The 18364-nt window shown below is 37.9% G+C and overlaps 1 protein-coding gene across 10 annotated transcripts in view; it reads left to right on the forward strand.

The window, feature by feature from the left end:
* The window catches only part of DCL4 (dicer-like 4), a 109246-nt gene that overhangs the window by 61703 nt on the left and 29179 nt on the right, over positions 1-18364 (forward strand). For all 10 annotated transcript variants that reach the window (XR_016045708.1, XR_002281705.2, XR_016045709.1 and 7 more), the window contains 6 exons: positions 2349-2509; positions 2609-2815; positions 2922-3187; positions 3334-3605; positions 3697-4133; positions 11930-12027. Coding sequence is in view for 7 of the 10 variants with exons in the window: in XM_011626763.3 (XP_011625065.1) it covers positions 2349-2509; positions 2609-2815; positions 2922-3187; positions 3334-3605; positions 3697-4133; positions 11930-12027 (1441 nt within the window). In the remaining 3 variants the exon portion in view is untranslated. The remainder of the gene's footprint in view (positions 1-2348; positions 2510-2608; positions 2816-2921; positions 3188-3333; positions 3606-3696; positions 4134-11929; positions 12028-18364) is intronic.

Here is an 18364-nt window from a genome sequence, read left to right on the forward strand (position 1 = left end):
AATTAAATTCTCTTCCTTAGTGAGGGTATTACAAAAGCATGTAGTATTGGGATTATGATTATTATAATCAGAGTTGGAACTGCTAAAGATTAAATCTTCATCTTTAATTTCTCCTGTTAGCATTTCCATATCAGAATCAGAAGAACTTTCAGAAGACTCCTCATCAATTTGTAATATATTAAACAGTTGTTCTTTGATATTATTATCTAGTTGTAGGGAATTTATCTTTCTCTTGACTCTACATTTATTTTTATAATGTCCTACTTTGCCACAGTTTAGCAAACTGGAATCCTCCTTTTTCCCTTATTTCTAAAAGAGGCATTTTTAGGGGAATTTTTTTTATAAAATTTCTCTTTGATAGAGGTTTTATTAGGTCCTGTCCTATTAGTATATTTTTTATTTTTATATAGAAACCTCCTTCATAACTACATAATATAAGATGACCACAAGGATAAAGATCCCGGTGAAATAGCTGCAATATACTTGAGAAATCATCTACATCCTAATAATGGAGAAAGGAATAGAGAATGGTATGAAACCATTCTTATTGAAACAGGATCAATAACTCTGGTCCATTTCTATAAAAATAATACTAATACGATTGCGTATTCTAAATTCCAAATACGAAAAATAATTTCATATAAAGAGTGGGGTTTTGACCCCCTGAAACCTAGGAAATTACAAACTGAAGGTTTCAATAATAAATACTACGTTTATTTTGAATATATCAAAGCATGGCATGAGGTGTTTGCCTTTCAAAATGATATGAATTCTCATAAATTGTTTCTACAAATTAAAATACCAATAATAGGGGAATTCCCAAACTGGTTCAAAAATTGGTTTCAATTATGGGGTTCCGGAACGGATATACTACCACCCAATATGCAAGCTTCTCAAAGAAAATGCATGGACTATAATGATAGCAGTTCAAAAATAGATCTCCATATGTACTTCATGGCCTTATACCAGATCCCTTCGATCATGAAATGGTCATATCATTTATCTGATGATTATACAAATATATATAAAATGGTGGGATGTTTATGAGAATGACTCTTTAAATCCTGATAAGATAAAGATGAAGAAAGTACCATCTCCACCTCCCAATACAGATATGGATATGGTTGATTACTTAAATAAAATTCGTCAGCAATATCCCAGAGCAACCAAAGAAGAACTCAAGAAAAAGTTGCTGCAAATATTCGATGAGGATGAATAAGCCATATCAACATCAACCCAAAATGAAGAAACTTATGTATGGGAAAATGAGGACATGGACTATGGAATCTCACAATAGGACAACACATAATAGAGGACGGATCGACTGCACTCTACATAGCACACGAGTCCTCAGAATAGTTTACCGACAAAACAGTAACCTCCTTTTACTATTCATTCCTTTTACTATTCATACATTTCGGTCAGCTCAAAGCACTATTTATACCTTTTTCACTGACATCTTCACATGGAGCATCTGCCACCGACATCTTTAGTCAAAAAGGGGTCAAAAACTTTAAGCCGTTGCGGGTCCGTTCAATAAAGTGGTGAAACACTGTAGCATTTCGCCTATAGGCATTTTTTAGGTTTTTCCTATATGGAAGCATCTACGCAACCCCTATGGACGAAAATGTACAGTATTTTCTCCCATAGGCTCATCACCATCTGAAAATTGGGCGATGTGTGTTTTTCGACTATGTCTGCAGCGGTACTGTCACGGACATACCATGCCTATGGCGGTCAAAAAAATTTCGCAGAACCGTAACGGACGGCTTGGCGCCATCCGTTGTGGGTCCGTTCAATAAACTGCCACAGGCATAGCAAATCCGTGGCGGTGGCGAAACATTGTAGCGTTTTGCTTATAGCCGTTTTTTAGGTTTTTCCTATATATATATATATTTATAGAGAGAGAGAGAGAGAGAGAGAGAGAGAGAGAATATCGTTAATTAGATAAAGTAGAACAATGGGGAAAAAAACAAAGAATAATAGGTCAAAATGGGTCATCATCATCATCAGTAGAACCTTATCTCAACTAATAGGTCAAAATAGGTTGAAAGTAAATATCAATAGGGAAAAATTGACATTCAAAAGGACACTTGTAACAAGAATAAGATGGGTCCTCTTTTCACTTAATATGTAAAATAGATATTTATCCATATGCTTGGAAGGACTTTATATATATTTGAAAACGGAAAACACATATTTGACGAAGGTTGACGGTTAATAGGTGCTTAATTATGTTAAGCATAAAAATTGATCTCTTTAATGTATGTTGTTTCTATGTCGCAAAGAATCAGAGATCACTTTCTTTATGAAGTTGTTGAAATGATATTTGCCTTCGGTTTTGTTAGATAAATCTGCTGATAGCAACCAATGTGGCTGAGGAGGGGCTTGATATTCAGACATGTTGTCTTGTTGTTCGCTATGATATGCCAGAAACTGTTGCCAGTTTTATACAGTCTAGAGGCCGTGCACGCATGCAACAATCGGAATATGCATTTTTGGTTGAGAGGTGTTGTTTGTACCAACTCATCTGTTCTATAATTTGCTTTCCTTTTGTAGCTTTTACTTGTAAATTGTACTTTATCATCTCTACTGTTTCAATCCACAGTGGAAATGATGCTCAGATGAACTTGATTAATCATTTCATTGCGGGCGAGGAGCATATGAACCAAGAAATAATAAAAAGATCATCAGAAGACGCTTTTGCCGATACTGAGGATACAACATTTAAAGTTGAAAGCACTGGTGCATCCATTAGTACCGCATGTAGTGTTTCTTTGATTTATCATTACTGTTCAAGACTATTGCACGACGAGTATGTTCTTTTAGTCTCTTTCATGTAATTCGCATGCAGTTTTACAAAAGCAGTTCAGTTTATGTGAAATGTATGGTAAAAGTTGAAGTTGGGGTTTGTCTTGTAGGTATTTCACTTCAGTACCGCACTTCTATTATAATGATGACAATAGGGGTGTCATTTGTCGAGTTGTCCTTCCTCCCAGTGCTCCCTGTCACTCTATAGATAGTGCACCCTGTCCATCGAGAGAAGATGCTAAGAGAGCAGCATGCCTGAAAGCATGCATTGAATTGCATAAAATGGGTGCTCTGACGGACTATCTTTTGCCACATCAACTGGATGAAGTAAAAGAAAGCTCATATCTTCAGACTTCTGGATTGAAGAACTCTGAAGGTTTCCTGTGGAGTCCTCTGTTTCTTCATTTTGTCAATTAGTTCATAGTTGTATATAAGTATCTGATATACACGCTAACTACATGAATCTTTCATCTATATCTGCTTAGCATCCATATCATGCAGTCACATTCTTTCCCTGTACAGATGAAATTTCTCGTGGTGAGCTTCATGAGATGTTAGTTCCGGCTGCACTTAGAACACCGTTGGTTAATGAACATCATGCTACTTTCAATTTCTATCTTGTACAGTTCGTTCCAGTCCCCGAAGATAGGGACTACAAAACATTTGGTCTTTTTGCACCTTTGCGCCTGCCTGAAGAAGCTGAGACTATGCAACTTGATCTACATCTTGCTCATGGAAGAATTGTAAAGGCTAGTCTTGTGCATTCAGGAGTAGTTGAATTTCATGAAAGACAGGTACCTCACTGGTTGAGATAGCAACTCATTTTGTCTCTTTCCATCAGGATACCCATTATATACATTATCTCTAACAGATCTACTCTTACAGATTATTGATGCAAGGAATTTCCAGGAAATGTATCTCAAGATTCTCCTGGACAGGACAGAGTTTATGCTTGATTATATTCCACTGGGAAAGAAAGATGAGCCCCCACTGACCTCATCAACCTTTTACCTACTGCTTCCTTTGGAGAAACTATTATCTGAGGACAGATTCACCATTGATTGGACGACAATAAGGGACTGTCTATCTTCACCAGCTTTCAGAGCTTCAAGGGATATCATTGAGAACACACAGCTTCATGTTGGAGAGACGCTAGAATTAATTGATGGACCTATTAATGTAAATTATATAACAAAGAGCTTAGTTTTTACTCCACGTACTAAATTGTTCTTCTTTGTTACTGAAATTCTTCATGGAGTGAGTGCAACCAGCCGAATGGAGAGTTACAAGGATATAACTTATGCTGAATACTACAAGGGAAAGTAAGTGAAAGTTTCCTTTGTTTCCTATTTATTGCAAAGTTTCGTGAAAGAGAACTGTTGTGAACATGTAGATAGTATATCATAAAATTATTTTTGTGCTAGGATCGATATGGAAAGGCTACTAAAAGAAAAATCAGCAACCAAAATGCGCTTTAAAATCTATCTAGATAGATTCACTTAGAAATTTCTATAAATAAGTGGCATGCATCTACTATTGGTACAATGAGTTTCCATATAATCCCACAAAGATATGCATCTCACTAAGAGATCCTCAGTTATTGAAATATCCAAACTTGCAAATCACAAGGGTGAACCACGAAGGTGCAATCACCCATAAATGCTTTCAGAACATCAGCCACACTACTGAATCACAAAGAAACCATTGTATCACTAAGATACCGTTGCATCACTAAGATGCTCATGCCACACAGCCATCATCGAGATAAAATCCGAAATGCCACACATGCATCATCAAGTCAAAGAATCAGAATGCCACGAAGGCAGGTAATAACACGATCGTTTAAGGGTTAATGCAGCCACAAAGGTTATCCATGATACTATATAAACAAATGAATTATATAACATCCACTAAAGCTCCAATATGCTACTCAAGCGTCAATATGCCACTAAGGTTAATACCATTGTGACTCATCTATCCGTCTGTGTCCCATGGCAAGTACACTTCTTGCAAATGGGTCCACATGAGTACCCTTCATTAGTGGATCAGCAATCGTCAATTTAGTAGGAAGATAACTATCTTCTACTTCTTTGTTTTCTATATGTTCTCTTATAGAGTGATACTTTTTTCTTAATATGTTTTGACTTGCAATGATACGTTGGGTGTTTAGAAATGGCTATTATTGCTTGATTATTACAATAAATTATTGTGGGTGCGTGATCAAACTTGACTAGTGGCATTTCACTAAGAAAGTGCCTTAAGAATATCACTTCTTTTGAAGCATTATATCCAGCAATATATTATGCTTCCATAGTGGAGTTTGAGTTACATTTTTGCTTTTTGCTTCCTCAAGATATACATGCCCCACCAAAGGCAAACACTTATCCTGATGTGGATCTATAATCATGAATCTCTCCTAAATTTGCAGCACTATAACCTTTTAGGATTAGATCCTTCGTCCCATAACGTATACCATAATTACGTATCCTCTTTAGATATCTAAATACCTTTTTTACCAATTTCCAATGTTCAATTGCAGGGTTAGCCATATATCGACTAATAACCCTCACTGCATAAGCTATACCGGGTCTAACACAATTCATAAAATAATTAAGAGAACTAACAGCTTGTGCATAAGGCTTTTTTTTCACCTTTAGGGCACATTTCTTTAGATACTTTACAATTTTTGTCAATCAGGGTGGCCAGAGGTTTAGAGTCCACCATACTAAATTTCTTTAATATTTTAAGAGTGTACTAATCTTGATTAAGAAGTAACATTATTTTATTTTTGTATCTAGTTACTCTAATTCCTAAGATATTATCAACATGTCCCATGTCTTTCATATCAAATTTGGAGGATAACCAATCTTTACTATCATGAATTGCTTTTGCATCACTCCCAGTTATAATTATATCATTCACATACAGGATCAAAATCAAATGTACACCCCCATTGTATCAAGTGTATACACAGTAATCAACAGTAATATTATTGGATCCATATTCTTTAAGTGTTTGAGTAAACGTTAAATACCATTGCCTTGAGACTGCTTCAAACCATATAAGGATTGTTAACTTATCTAGGGATTTAATTTATCGAAGGATTTAATTAATCTACATACTTTATGTTCTTGACCTTGAAATTCAAAGCCTTTAGGATGAGTCATGTAAATTTCTTCATCCAATTCCGCATTTAAAAATGCGGCTTCTACATCCATTTGATGAACATTAAAATCATAATGATTAGCTATTGCTATATTATTCTTATTAAGATTTTCTTGCAACAGGTGAAAAAGTTTCTTGGAAATCAATTCCTTCCTTTTGGCTAAACCCCCGAGCCATTAACCTAGCTTTATAATTCTCAATATTACCATTCGAGTTCAATTTCTTAGAATATACCCACTTGCAACCAATTGCCTTTCCATCTGAAGGTAAATCTACTATGTCGCATGTTTTATTGCTCATTAGGGACTCATATTCATCCGTCATAGCTTCCAGCCAACTACTTGCTTCATGTGAGCTAAGAGCTTCTTTAGAATTTCGAGATACTTCATTCAATACATTATAATAAACCTAATCATCTAAATAACTAGATTTTTAATTTCCCTAGTACTCCTACGAGGCTCATAAAACTTGAGAATCGGATCAGCCTTAGAAGAGCTTCTGATATAAGTTGTCCTAGGGTCTGATGATTCTTCTTGCTGACTTGCTTCTAGTAGTCATGCTTGCTTATCTATCAGTATTTGAAAGTCTTCAAAGAAGTGGGCTTCTCTACTATCCATAATTTCTGTAGTTTCTTCATTATAAAATATATATCCCTTGGAATTAGCTAAGTACCCAACAAATATACACTTGATAGTTTCAGGTCCTAGTTTCTATCTCTTTTCATGTAAGGATATGAACATGTGTTATAGTGCCCCATATTCTAATATAATTTAGACTAGATTTTCTTCCAAACCACGATTCAAAAGGTATTACATTAGTCGTTTTAGAAGGGACTCTATTTAATATATGTGTTGCTGCCATAATAGCTTCACCCCAAATTAATATTCTACATCGGCCTCTTGTATCATACAATTGACCACATCAATCAAGGTTCGGTTCTTTCTCTTGGCCCTGCCATTTTTTTAAGAGTATATGTTAAGGAAGTTTTCCTAATTATCCCATGCTCACTACAAAATTGATTAAACCCATCTGATATATACTGTCCTCCTCTTTGACTTCTAAGAATTTTTAATTTTTTTATTTAATTTACCATAAATATTAGTATGAATTATTTTAAGTAAGTTTTGAGCCATTTTACCCTTAGGAAATGATTGCCTATGCATTTTTCCTTTTAAGCAACTTTCACATTTGAATTTTCCCTTTTATAAATGAAGGATAATATTTCATTATTCTGTTTAATTTTGCATAACCAATGTGACTAAGCCTTCTATGCCAAATATTGAAATGCTCATTATAAGCAAATGGCCTCTTCATTTTATTATCAAGATCGAGCTTGTACATATTGCTAACCATTGTGGCTTTTACAACAAAAGCATCATTTTCTTAATAATTGTTCTTCCATCTTTTACGTAGACATTACCTCCACTCCTATCAATCCTAGACAGAGAAACTAAGTTCCTCCTCATATCTTGGGCATGCAATACATCAGTAAGAGTGAAAGTGCAAACTATTGGAAGTGGAAGACTAACAGTGCCCTCTCCAAGAATGTTGATGTTGGACGAGTTTCCCATGTAAAGCTTTCCAGCACTGTCACCCTTTTATTTTAAGTCTACCATATTGTTCTTGGTGTTGGAAATGTGTCGAGTACCTCTTGATTCCACCCACTCATCCGGGGAATTCACCATCAAGGATTCTTCAACCACAAAGGTAGAATCCTTAGTGCCACTCGCTTGTCCAACATTCGTCTTCTTGGGTTCCTTGTAATATTTGGCAATATGACCATATTTATTAAAATTATAGTATATCTTAAATTTCAAAGAAGTTTGTTTTTGAGGAGGCTTCTTAAATTTCTTTTTAGATTTGGCCTTCTCATTCTTGTTGGCCATTGCTAGATATGCTTGGTTTCTATCCCTATCATTCTTCAAATTAGCTCTATAATTTTCTTCCATCAAGTGTCCTCCTAGATTATCCAAGGTATGGACATCTTATTATGTCGCAAGTTCTTCTTTAAATACTTCCATGAGTTAGAGAGATTTTCTATAATCTTCATAATTTGTTGATGTTCACTTATAGGTTCACGAAAACCAGCTAGATGGTTAGCCATGATGCATATATCCTCAAAATATTCAAGCACCGATTGATTTTCCTTCACCTTAAACATGTTATATCAAAACCAGCTAGGAGGTTAGCCATGATGTACATATCCTCAAAATAGTCAAGCATCGATTGATTTTCCTCCATCTTATACATATTATATCTTTTATAGAATTTGTTGTCATAGTTATCATCGGTGTGTCTTGTTTCAATAGCAACCCACAAATCTTTAGCATGAGCATAACATTCAAGTACTTTATGTAGTCTATCACTAAGGCAATTAGAATGGTGCCTCTACATGTGAAATCATCTTTTTTCCACTTAGTAGACCTTTGCCTATCTCTAAGAGTTGTATCATCATCAGGTTTAGCTGGTTTTTCTTCATTAATCACATATAGCAATTCCATAGTATGGAGCAAGAAAAGCAGTTTATTTTTCCAAAGTGAAATGCTGGAGCCATCTAACTTCTCTATCTTCACCAAATCGGAAAGAATAGTCTTTGTAGTAGCCATTCAAAGTAACCAAAGCTCTGATACCAATACCACCTACTAGGATCGATATGGAAAGGCTACTAACTGAAAATTCAGCAACCAAAATGTGCTTTAAAAACTATGTAGATAGATGCACTTAGAAATTTCTACAAATAGATGGAATGCATCTATTGTTATGCAATTGATAGTAACAAACCAAGCATGCATCTATTTCTGCTGCCACCGCCATGAGAGATCTTATCTCTAAGTTTGAAAGGGGTACTGGTCAAGTTCTAAACTCTTCTAAAAGCAAGGTCTTTTTCTTTGGCACACCAAGGGGAGGTCGTGGGAGACTATTGCGGGAGTTAGAGTTCCTTGAAGGATCTCTACCAATGCGTTATTTGTGCCTTCCTTTGTTTCGTGGGCATCGTAGACACAATTATTGCCATGGTTTGGTGGGCAAGGTGTTCAGCAAGATTGGGTCATGGCAGCCTCTATGTCTATCCTATGCAGGTACACTTCAGTTGCTCAAATTAGTTCTCAGTGCCTCACCGATCTTTTGGCTATTGTCTTTTATTCTTCCGAAGAAGACCCGTAATATGATAGGGAGATTACAAAGAATCTTTTTGTGAGCACGCGAGGCAGAGAAAAAAGGTGTTCACCTGGTTAAATGGAGGACGGTATGTCTTACTCTAGCAGAAAGCGGGTTGGTAGTTCGGGATATGGCGGATTTCAATATCTCTGGTATGATGAAATTTTCTTGGAGGATCCGGTTCTTCAAACACTTAAGGAATGTTCAATATGGGAGGTCGAGGCAAAAAGAGGATGTTCTCATGCTTGAAAGGGGATACTACTTGGTTTATCTCATTTGAAAGACAATGTACAGTAGAATATTGGAAATGGTCAGATGGTGGATTTCTGAGTGGATCTATGGTTATCGGGTCGGTCGCTATCGGATTTGCATGGTGCTGCTCAGGAGGATTTGGGCGTTCTTGCTGGGAGTACGGTTTTTGACTTTATTGAAGGTTCTCCTCAGTCTTTGGTTTTGCCTACTCCCATATCTGATGCTTTGAGGACTATATGGAGGGAGGTTAAGTCTTGTACTCTTCCTTTACAAGCTAAAAATGACTTTTTGGTTTGGATCCCTTCTGCTGATGGGTTGTTTTCAGTCAGAGGAGCATGAGATTTTATGTGACAATGGAGTTTATCTCAGCCTATATTTCATGCACTGTGGTATTCTAAATTCCACCCACGGGCGAAATGGTCCTCATGGGTGGCCTTGCATAACCGGCTACTTACTTCCTCCCTACTACAACACCATGGCATGCAACGGGATTCTTTATTCCCATTCTGCAGCAATCACAATGATAGTATTCTTCACCTTCTGTTTTAGTGTGGTTTTGCACATGGAATATGACGATCTCTAGCTTGGAGATGTGGGAAGCGATTCGTCCTTGGTATCTCTGGCCCTGATATTTTTAGATGGTGGCTACTTTTTAGGTTCAAATCACATGGTGGCTAATATCTGGTTGTCTATTTTCTTCACCACTATTTGGTTTCTATGGGGGGAGCGGAACATGCGAGTATTTGAATTCAGATCCACCAGGAGAGAGCCGTTAGTGAATTGGATTATCTTACATGTTCAGGCACTTGCAAAGGCTAAAGGGTAGTCATTTCACTTATCTAAAAGGCCCATTATTGGGAACCTCCACATATGTTGGCGTCAGCAGAAATCAGCTTCTCCCATACCTGTGGCATGGTCCTTTCCTGAGGCTAGGCGTTACAAGCTCAATATTGATGGTGCCTCCTTGGGAAATCCAAGTTTAGCAGGTGGTGGTGGGATCATGCAGGACTCAATTGGAGGTTTCATTGCTGCCTTTTCCAAGCACTTTGGCTTTGCCTCTAATAATCACACAGAATTTTTGACCCTTGTAGAAGGCATTCATGAGGCTCATTAGAGAAATTGCTTCCCAATACAGATAGAAAATGATTCGGCCCTACTAGTGAATGACATTAGAACCGATGTCGGGCTCCTTGGCGGGCAGTTACATACGATCGCTGATAATTGGCGCACTAGACTTTCAACCCATCGATGGTCCATTGCGCATGTCTATCGTGAGGCAAATATGGTTGCTGATGCTCTAGCCAAGAGAGCAGCTGCTGGGCACGATGCTATTGTATGGTGCCACCGCCCACCAGACTTTATCACTCCTTTACTTTTCCATGATCTGGCGCAACTGCCCTATTTTAGCGTTGAATGATGAATGTAATTCCTTTTTATTCTAATTAATGAAAAATCGGGTAGGGGGCCTTTTCCCCCACTGACTTACCCACAAAAATAAAAAATAAAAAAATCAAGCATGCAAATAGCATCTAAATGAGCTCCTAAATTACAGCAGCATGCCCTAGTATATATGTATGCTTCTTCCTTGGAGTATTTTCCCCTAAACTTGTATCGATAACATGTATATAGAAAATGGAAAAGAAAGGAACTTTCTCACCAATATATCAACCACCAAAGAAGCATGAAAAATGGACATAACTTGCAAGAAAGCTTGCTGAAATCTGCCAAGTTTGATGCACAAAAAGTACTTCGAAGATCTTAGGCTAGAGAGAAAAACTAATGGATATTGGTGCATGGAATTAGGCCCAGTAGTGGCTTGTCTCAGGGTGACCTTGCAAAGCTATGGGGAGCTCCCTTGTGACCAAGACATTTTCGAAATTTGTAGAGAGAGATGAATCATGGGTAGTGAGAGGGAGACTAGAACATTATATAGGTTTCTGTCCCAACACTTGGCCAAAAAGGTACATGCAAAATACATTATAATAAGGCCACGAGTATTTTGGTCATAAAAAAAAGGTCTTTTAGGAAAATAAAAAATATGGAGAAAAGAAACTCACTCCAACATTCTGTACATGGTTGTGGCTGTGGAAATAATGTTTTTCCATAATTAATTACTAACAAATGCACTTTTTTATGATGCACATAGTTGAACATGTATTAATGTCCAGGGTTTACTGTTGTTGTCTCCATGGAATGGTTTTTAATTTAGCAGCAAGCGCCATTATTGAATATAGACTTTCTAGTTCATTTGATAGGTTGCTATTGACCATGTTTGCAACATAATATGTTACTTGTAGCAATTGTATGCTTCTCTTAGTATGTGCTTAAATCAGATGACTAATGAGCTTACTGGGTGGGTAACTTGTTATTTCACAATAGTATAGAAAGTCTAAAGTAATTTATTATGCATCAACTTCCTTCTGATTTGGGAATCTTCTGGAAATATCTTCGCTGTTTGTTGCCTTTTCTCTCAATTATTTGCGTCATTCTTTTTTTCCTTTTATATTTTCCTTATGGAAAGTTCTTGTTTGTTTTGCAAATTCAGGTTTGGCATCTCTCTCCAATATGAGCAACCCCTTTTGAAAGCAAAGCAGCTTTTTATTTGTCGCAACTTATTGCATAATCGATTGTTGGAAAATTCAGGTAGATTTTGATACTTAGAGTCAATGTATATGCATGTATATATGTATGTAGAATCCTTGGTTTTGCTACTTAAAATTCTGGAATGATAGTGCTTTGTTTATTTGTGTAGTTATATCTTCTTTATGCTTTACTTTATATTGCTTTTTGCTATTATGTGTGTCCTTAATGGTTTGAAGGAAGCTAATGATGGAATAAAAGCTAATATTTGAATCCTCAAAATTTTTGAAATGCATTCTATGCAATTCTTTGTATGGTTGAATTGCACATTTAGAAAGCTTCATGCTAACTGGGGCATTTGGTAATTGTCTTGGATTGGAAAATTGATCAGATCAACTATGCAATTTGGTACTACCAGATTTCTCCATCTGGTGATAACCTACTTGTAAATGGTGGAGATTGTGGCATGTTCGGTAGGCCACAGCATGGCCCACTACTTCGTACTTTTGAGTTGTTTCTGCTCTTTCATCTCTCTCTCTCTCTCTCTCTCTTTCACTCTCTCTCTCTATGTCATTCACGTCAACCAAATGGTTTCTGAAGAATCAAAATAGGAAACACTTACCTCAAATTATATAAAGTAGCGTCTGAATGTTTCAGATTGTTTGTGGACATGATTGGTCGGCTAAAGTTCTAAGTGCAAAAGGGAACACCTTATCCAATTCTCGGTGGTGGTGATTCTCAACCCACAAGAAACAACTTCGAAGGAATAGTGGAATGGGGCAGAAACTTCTGGTCAGCTGCTCATCCCTACGTCAGATTCCTTCACGAGGGATGCTTCCTTTACTCCTTCCCATCTTGGGAAGTAGCAAATAGAGCGCTGAACTTACCTTAACCTGTTCCTATCAGAAACCCCCCTTCGGCTGCAACAATGGCATCCATTGTCACTGGCTTTTAAAACCCAAATATCTGGGTCACAGCCTCAGGGATCCCCAATGACACTTGGTCCTTCAAAGTTTTCAAGGAGATAGAGAAGGCAAGCAGGGAGTTCATCCCTGTAAACTGAAAATCAGTTAGATTTTTTTCCATTGGAGTCTTGCAAATTCTGTTAGAAACTTTGGATTCAACCTCGATCGGAAATTCATCTCCTTAGTGCTTCAGCGATTCAACTACAAAGTCACATTAGCCCACAAAATGGAGACCTAGGGATCACTCCAAAGGATAATGACCACCAACAAGAGCAGTGGCATACTGTTTCTCACCAGAGAAATCGCAGGAGGGATCTCAGCTGGAATATGCAAGTCCTCAGCAATCGAGCGAGCACAAAGTTAAAGGTGGCAACGTTCCAAAAATGGCTACCTAGGGCCTAGGCGGTTAGTGGTCACCTGGACTGTGATCAGTTGCTCTTAGCTGGTGCTGAGCACAATATCTAGGGGCTCACGTAGGCAAAGCCTTCCCCGAGGGTGGAAAATGCCAATGGGAAAGGGCCAAAATGGACCATTTTCCCCCTCAAAGAGGGATAGAAAGGATGAAGGGGGATACTCTAAACCAACTCCTCCTCCCATCCAACCCACCCAAAAAGAGGGGAGAAACGAAAGTTGGATAGGGTGAACTAGCACGGAATATGTGGTTTAAAAATTTCTTTTGTCCACCAGCTAGAACACTTATAGAAGTCCAAATGATATAAACTAAACTCAAAATAAACCATGATGAACAACAAAAAAGATTCTCACTTGCTGCCACTTATAACTGATAGTGGATACAAAGACTAGAGTAAATTTTTAAGCCAAAAAACAAGCCAAAATGCACACCTTCAACAAGCCACTTGCTTAAAACCAAGCTAAGTGAATAAGTTACAATACTTTGAAATAACAATTACAACCATTTCTAGCCTAGTAAAACCGCTGTAAATAAAATCAAATACCAACCCCTTATGGGGCAATTACATATAAAGCAAGATTAGCTTATGAGTTACACTTTCATAGCACAAATTATATAAACTGTCCCAAAGCTTAAATACAACATACAACTAATCTAACAAAATTCTTAGGAATAAAATCAACTAAACAAAGAATTAGAATGCCGAATTAAAATTGGGAAGCCATGTTTCGAATCCCTTGTGCCACGGCCACGCAATAGGGCCCTGTAAGGACTTAATTTTGTCCCTTCGGATTGTATAAAAGTGGTTCAATCTCACATGAGTGTCTCATTCAAATGTGAAGCAATTACACACATTAAAATCACTTCTTAAGATCTCAACACACTGGCATTATCATCCAAAACAGAATGTAAAAAGATTGAATCGAATCGAATAAAGAGCAAGAGAGTTATAACCAAACTACACATGATGGTCCTTCGGATCACCAAAACAGTCATGTATGAAAAGATTATGAACCCCCATAGGTAAAAACGTGATGAAAAACTTTTGGAAATTCAGTAACACATTGAGACTAAAGTAGTTGATGGATTGGAAGCAAAGTAATCAATGGATACTATACATGATCATGGATTCTCATGTATATAAGTTATAACTCATGAAGGACTACACTATGAATAAGCATGATGAAGAAGATGATTAAATGGGACTTCTAAGATCAATGAAACTTTTGTAAATTCAAAACTCCAGCAACTATAGATGCCAAGAATATGAACTTATGAGAAAAAAAAATTCAATAGAACTCCAAAAGCCTTTTAAAAAAAAACAGAAAAAACGTGAGGTCTCTCTCTCTTCAATTTTCTCTCACAAAGCTCTAGAAAAAGAGGGGCACAAATTTTCCAAAATGGTTCAAGAGTTGAGATAGTTAGGGTTTGAGATCTCATGATGTGCTATTATAACATGGGTGTAACCTTGGACTCAATCAACACCCTTGATGCACTAATCCAAAGGAACATGAGAGGCTAATGTACCTAGCCACCCATCCCCATCCAACCACTAGGATGAAGGGATGAGATTTTACACCATTATCACTCACCCTAACCCTAACTTATGCCACTTTACCATTTTGTCCTTGACCCATATTTTTATTTTAACTGTGTCCAATATGCCATTACAAAAACACCCTTACTTTTTTAATAATGTATTAAAGTAGATAACCACCAAGGGTAAAAGGCAAAGAAGTAATTGGCAAAGCTCACACATGTGAAGATATTCTACTTTATCAAAGCCAATGACTTTGTAGAGTGAGGCATGGGGTGCCACGTGGCAGCCCTAGGTTAGGACTAAAGTGGAATTTGAGTCAAACAATTCGAAAACCTCATTTTTTTAGCAAATAAAATTCCTGAAAGTTCTCTAAAATTCACAATAAATATTTAAAGTATTTTCGAGCAATTATTAGGTTTTTTTCATCATTATAAAATCAGACAAAAGGTATAGTGAGATCTCAGGCTAATAACTGTAGGTATCGGAGTACTTCAGTGGGCTAGTCTTGAATGATGTTCCGTCGAATCTCAGATCGACCCAATAGACCTATGTTCCACAACGTAAAGCAGAGACACATAATTGACCATATCAAAGCCGCTGAGTCAGAACTTCCGATCATCCGGCTCTCAATGGATTACAAGTGTACCCCTGTAGGACATGATTTAACTCAATTACAGGGGTGACATGTGCACTGGCTCTTCCAAACTCGGATAATGCATTTCGAAGAGTGGCTTCATGTACGAAATGAAAATGCACATGCCATGTAATGGTCGCATGTCAGGATATGGACTTATGTCCCATAAATCTTGACTATTCCATATAGGCCGAATACTCAATAAGTACTCGGGTTCTATTTTTCTTGTTTGGATTCTCCAAGCCCTGGTCGATCGCAACTAAACATGAGGCTAACTTGTAAAATCCTGACTAGGAGATGACCCTCAAACCTCCTTGAGAAATTGCTTTTTCAACACGTGAACTCTCAATGCCTCATGCGTACCCGGGGTAAAAGAATCTGGGCTCCATTTTGCAAGGCACCAAGATTTCAATCTCTCAATCGCTCCCACTGAATGAGAGACTACTGTAATTTAGGCCTTGGTAGGCCATATTTCCAAAAAAAACAACTCTTTTATTTCAATAGCAAGTAAATTGTATTGGGAACAAAAAACAGAAAGTAAAGTGCCAAAAGATTACCTCAACTAGTCCAAAACTCCTGACATAGAATCAGCCATCCTTTCCTTTTTCCAGCCTTTACTCTGCCCCAGCGGTTCCCAGACCTAGAATGGGTGACTTGCAGTTCCTAACTGCTCCCGTCCATTGGGTCCAGTGGCTGCAAGGCCCCTTCTTTGAAATAGAGATTACGACAACAATCGAGGGCCTCGACAAAGACAAAGCCCTTGGCCTGGACGGATTCCCAATAGCCCCTTTTAAGATTTTTTTGGCATACTTTCAAGATCGACTTCCTAAGCTTCTTCAAAGAATTCTTCCACTGAGGTATCCTCCACAAAGCTATCAATGCCAACTTCATTGCTCTTGTCCCCAAAATCAAAGGGGCAAAGGAGCTGAAGGACTCAGACCAACAGCTTGGTCAACTCCACCTACAAGATATTATCCAAAGTTTTGGCCTCTAGGCTGAAAAGGTCCTCTCCTTCGTGATTTCTCCCTCTCGGAGTGACTTTATCAAAGATAGGCATCTCCTAAATGAGGTCCTGGTGGCGCACGAGTGCTTGCACTCTAGGCACCTCCTTAAAAAATCGGGATTGAGATTCAAGATAGATTGGGAAAAGGTGTACGATCTCCGAAGGGCTATTTTCCTTCCTCTAGGGGTCTCTGCTAAGGGGACCCCTTTCTCCCTTCCCTTTGCTATCTCAGCGGAGGTGTTCAGTCAATCCGTATCCCATTTATACTGTAATCTTGCTCCTCTTTGGTAGCCTATTTTTTGTCGAGAGGCCAGGCCTTTGGGCCCTCTCGATGGTATACTGTAATCTTTTCCTTTTTAATACAACAATTAACTTCTTCAAAACAAAAAAAAGATTACATCAACTGGATTTGATATATCCTACTTTGGGTCTCCTCCTCCGATGGCCCACGGGATCAAGGTCCTTCTCAGATCTTATAAGTATGGGAAGCCTAGGCTAGCCCTTCAATTTAAAGAGCAAAGTGGAACAAGATCTGCCCTCAAGCTCGTGTATGGGGTGTGCTTACTCTAGGCTCAGAGGGCTGGGGTGTGCCTCTCTTTCTTTCTCTAAATTTTTCTTACTTTTGAAGGAGGCTAGAGAGATGAGAGATTAGAGAGATAGAGAGAAGGTGGCATACCACCTTTGTGAGGGAGAAAGAGAGAGATGTAACTTGTGTAGAGAATGGGACCCCCATAGAGAATAGATCCAGATCATTGATCGTAGGAGACCTGTGGGGTGAGAGATCTTAGCCTTACAATCTTTAGATCAGGCATCATGATATAATGGAAGGTGCTAGAACCTTATCCTTCTGCTTCCTTAACCTAATCCCATCAAATATTTGTTATAGAGAAAATACATAACTCTTTCATTTTATTTTCTCCATTGTCTTACACATGCTGCTTTGAAAAGTCAAAATATCTTTCAATTACAAAATAGGAAGGTAAAGCACTATGTCGGGCGTACCACCCACGGAGCCCTAAGTAGGCCCTGCGCACCTCCCTACATGCAATATTATGGTGGGGACCATGGTGCTTCATGGGCCCCCATGTGCAGTAGTATTTAAGCAAATGATTTTTAGAATATATTTATTATTTTATTTTTCTCTCTGAATAACTAAATACTGAATATTCAGTTTTAGCCTATTCATAAATCTGTTTTGAGAAAATAAAATATCCAGAGACTTCTAAAAATTCATTTTATTAATCTAAAAATCATTTAAAGTCAAATTTATTAATTCTAAATTAATTTGATAGAATTTAGATCTAACTATGTTAAGGAAATAGGAAAATTACTGAAGCACTCCATCTTCTACTAGAGACCATGAACCACACCCACTTTCTTAAACTGAACCAGTAGTTCCCATGACCCACAGTCCATCACAGGGGTTCATGATTGAGCTACCAAAGTCAGCCAATAGGTGAGGAAACACAATCCTAGTCTATGGATTACAGGTTCCCCCGTAGGGACAAGTCGTAGGTCACATAAATCTGTACACACATATTGCATTTGGTGCATTTGAGGGTTATCTTTCACACATGTATACGCATCACCCTCAATGGTGCTTTGCTTCCCGATACGGCTACCATGTGTACATGCTGTGTGATGGTATAAGATGAGGCTTTGGCCCTTGCCTTTTTGGTCCCACCAACCACACACAAGGGTCTCACAGTCCCTTGGTGCACGACCCTGGGAATTTCCAACTTCATCAAGGGATAACCCTATCAACCCTTATCGGTTGTGCTCTATGCCTAGGTATTTAGGGTTTTGGTACTCGACTAGCCTAGCTTGCCAAGCCTAATCTGAGTCT

Source organism: Amborella trichopoda, chromosome 12 (genome assembly GCF_054954075.1).
Source record: "Amborella trichopoda isolate Santa Cruz 75 chromosome 12, AtrichopodaSantaCruz75HAP2 v2.0, whole genome shotgun sequence".
Classification (NCBI taxonomy): domain Eukaryota; kingdom Viridiplantae; phylum Streptophyta; class Magnoliopsida; order Amborellales; family Amborellaceae; genus Amborella; species Amborella trichopoda.